The sequence below is a fragment of the Plectropomus leopardus genome, unplaced genomic scaffold (assembly GCF_008729295.1).
Source record: "Plectropomus leopardus isolate mb unplaced genomic scaffold, YSFRI_Pleo_2.0 unplaced_scaffold6417, whole genome shotgun sequence".
In the NCBI taxonomy this organism is placed as follows: Eukaryota; Metazoa; Chordata; class Actinopteri; order Perciformes; family Serranidae; genus Plectropomus; species Plectropomus leopardus.
Window position 1 is genome coordinate 1 of NW_024670588.1, and position 1,113 is coordinate 1,113.

General features: G+C 56.7%; 1 protein-coding gene across 1 annotated transcript; it reads right to left on the reverse strand.

Moving 5' to 3' along the window:
* Window positions 1-36: 36 nt before the first annotated feature.
* LOC121939868 (glutamate dehydrogenase 1, mitochondrial-like) lies at window positions 37-1,037 on the reverse strand. Its single transcript, XM_042482798.1, has one exon. The coding sequence runs from the start codon at window positions 486-488 to the stop codon at window positions 63-65; it is 426 nt and encodes a 141-aa protein (XP_042338732.1). The 5' UTR covers window positions 489-1,037; the 3' UTR covers window positions 37-62.
* Window positions 1,038-1,113: the final 76 nt, after the last annotated feature.

Genomic DNA, 1,113 nt, shown 5'->3' on the forward strand with positions numbered 1-1,113 from the left:
AAATAAAATAAAATAAAATAAAGTTATGATGTGAGCGGTGCCGGTGCGGTGCCGGTGCGGTTTCAGGTCTCACCTCCCTTGCAGGGGGTCCGGTGCTGGCTGTGCTGAGCCCGGTAGCCCTCGATCACCTCCCACTCTCCGTTGTCCCTCTTGATGGGGAAGCTGACGCTCAGGACGTGGTTACACGGCTTGATGATCCCCAGGATCCCGCGGACCCGCTTCCTCTTCATCTCCGCGGTCTCCCGGGTCTTCAGGCTCTCCACCAGCTGGTCCTCCACGATGGCGGCGCCCCGGTCGAAGAAGCCCTCCACCATGGTGAAGAAGTTCGGGTCGTCGTCCGCGTCCACGGCCTGGCTGTAGCCGCGGCACCGCAGCAGGGACGCGGTCGCCGGGAGAGCGGAGTCCACGGCGGCGGCGGCGGCGGAGCCTCCCGAGGCCAGGACGGCGCCCGCTCCCCGGGAGAGCAGCTCTCCGAAGTACCGGTACATTTCTCTGTTTTTAGCGGCTTTACCGACGGCGGCGTCGGGTCAGAGCTGGAGGCTGCGGCGGGGAAGGCGAGGGAGTGGAGCGGGGAGAAAGTCGTCCCGCGGCGGCGGCTCCTCCTTCCCGCCGCCCCTTCCTGCTGCGTGACAGCGTGTGCACGTGCGGGGCGTGTGTGCACGTGCGGCTGTATTTAAACCGCGCCGAGAAAAAACCGAAAACGACACGAGACCGATTTTAGACAGCAACGACTTCCCGGGAAAAAGTCGCGTGCGTTAGCTGATACTTTAGCGCCGCAAACCCCGTTTAAAACGTGTTTAGACGTGACCGTAAACCACCGGAAGTGAAGCGAACCGGACAAACAGACGCAGACAGTGACGTGTGAACCTCAGACGTCCTCGTTTTTGACTATTTTGACACTTTTCCCGTCATGTTATTGTTGTTTAAACTAGCGTCAGCATCACGCTAGCTAGCACGGGCTAACGTTTCCGGTCGCAACATTCACAATAAAAGCATATATGGATTGTCCTTCTCAAGGTTTGGAGCTAAATTCACCTCTATTAATTACTTCACAGCAATATTATACTATTACTCAACAGCTTTATTATATTTCATATATTAATAACATTGTAG

Coding starts and splice junctions, on each gene's coding strand:
- LOC121939868 (XM_042482798.1), bottom strand. CDS start 488: ATGTACCGGTACTTCGGAGAGCTGCTCTCCCGGGGAGCGGGCGCCGTC.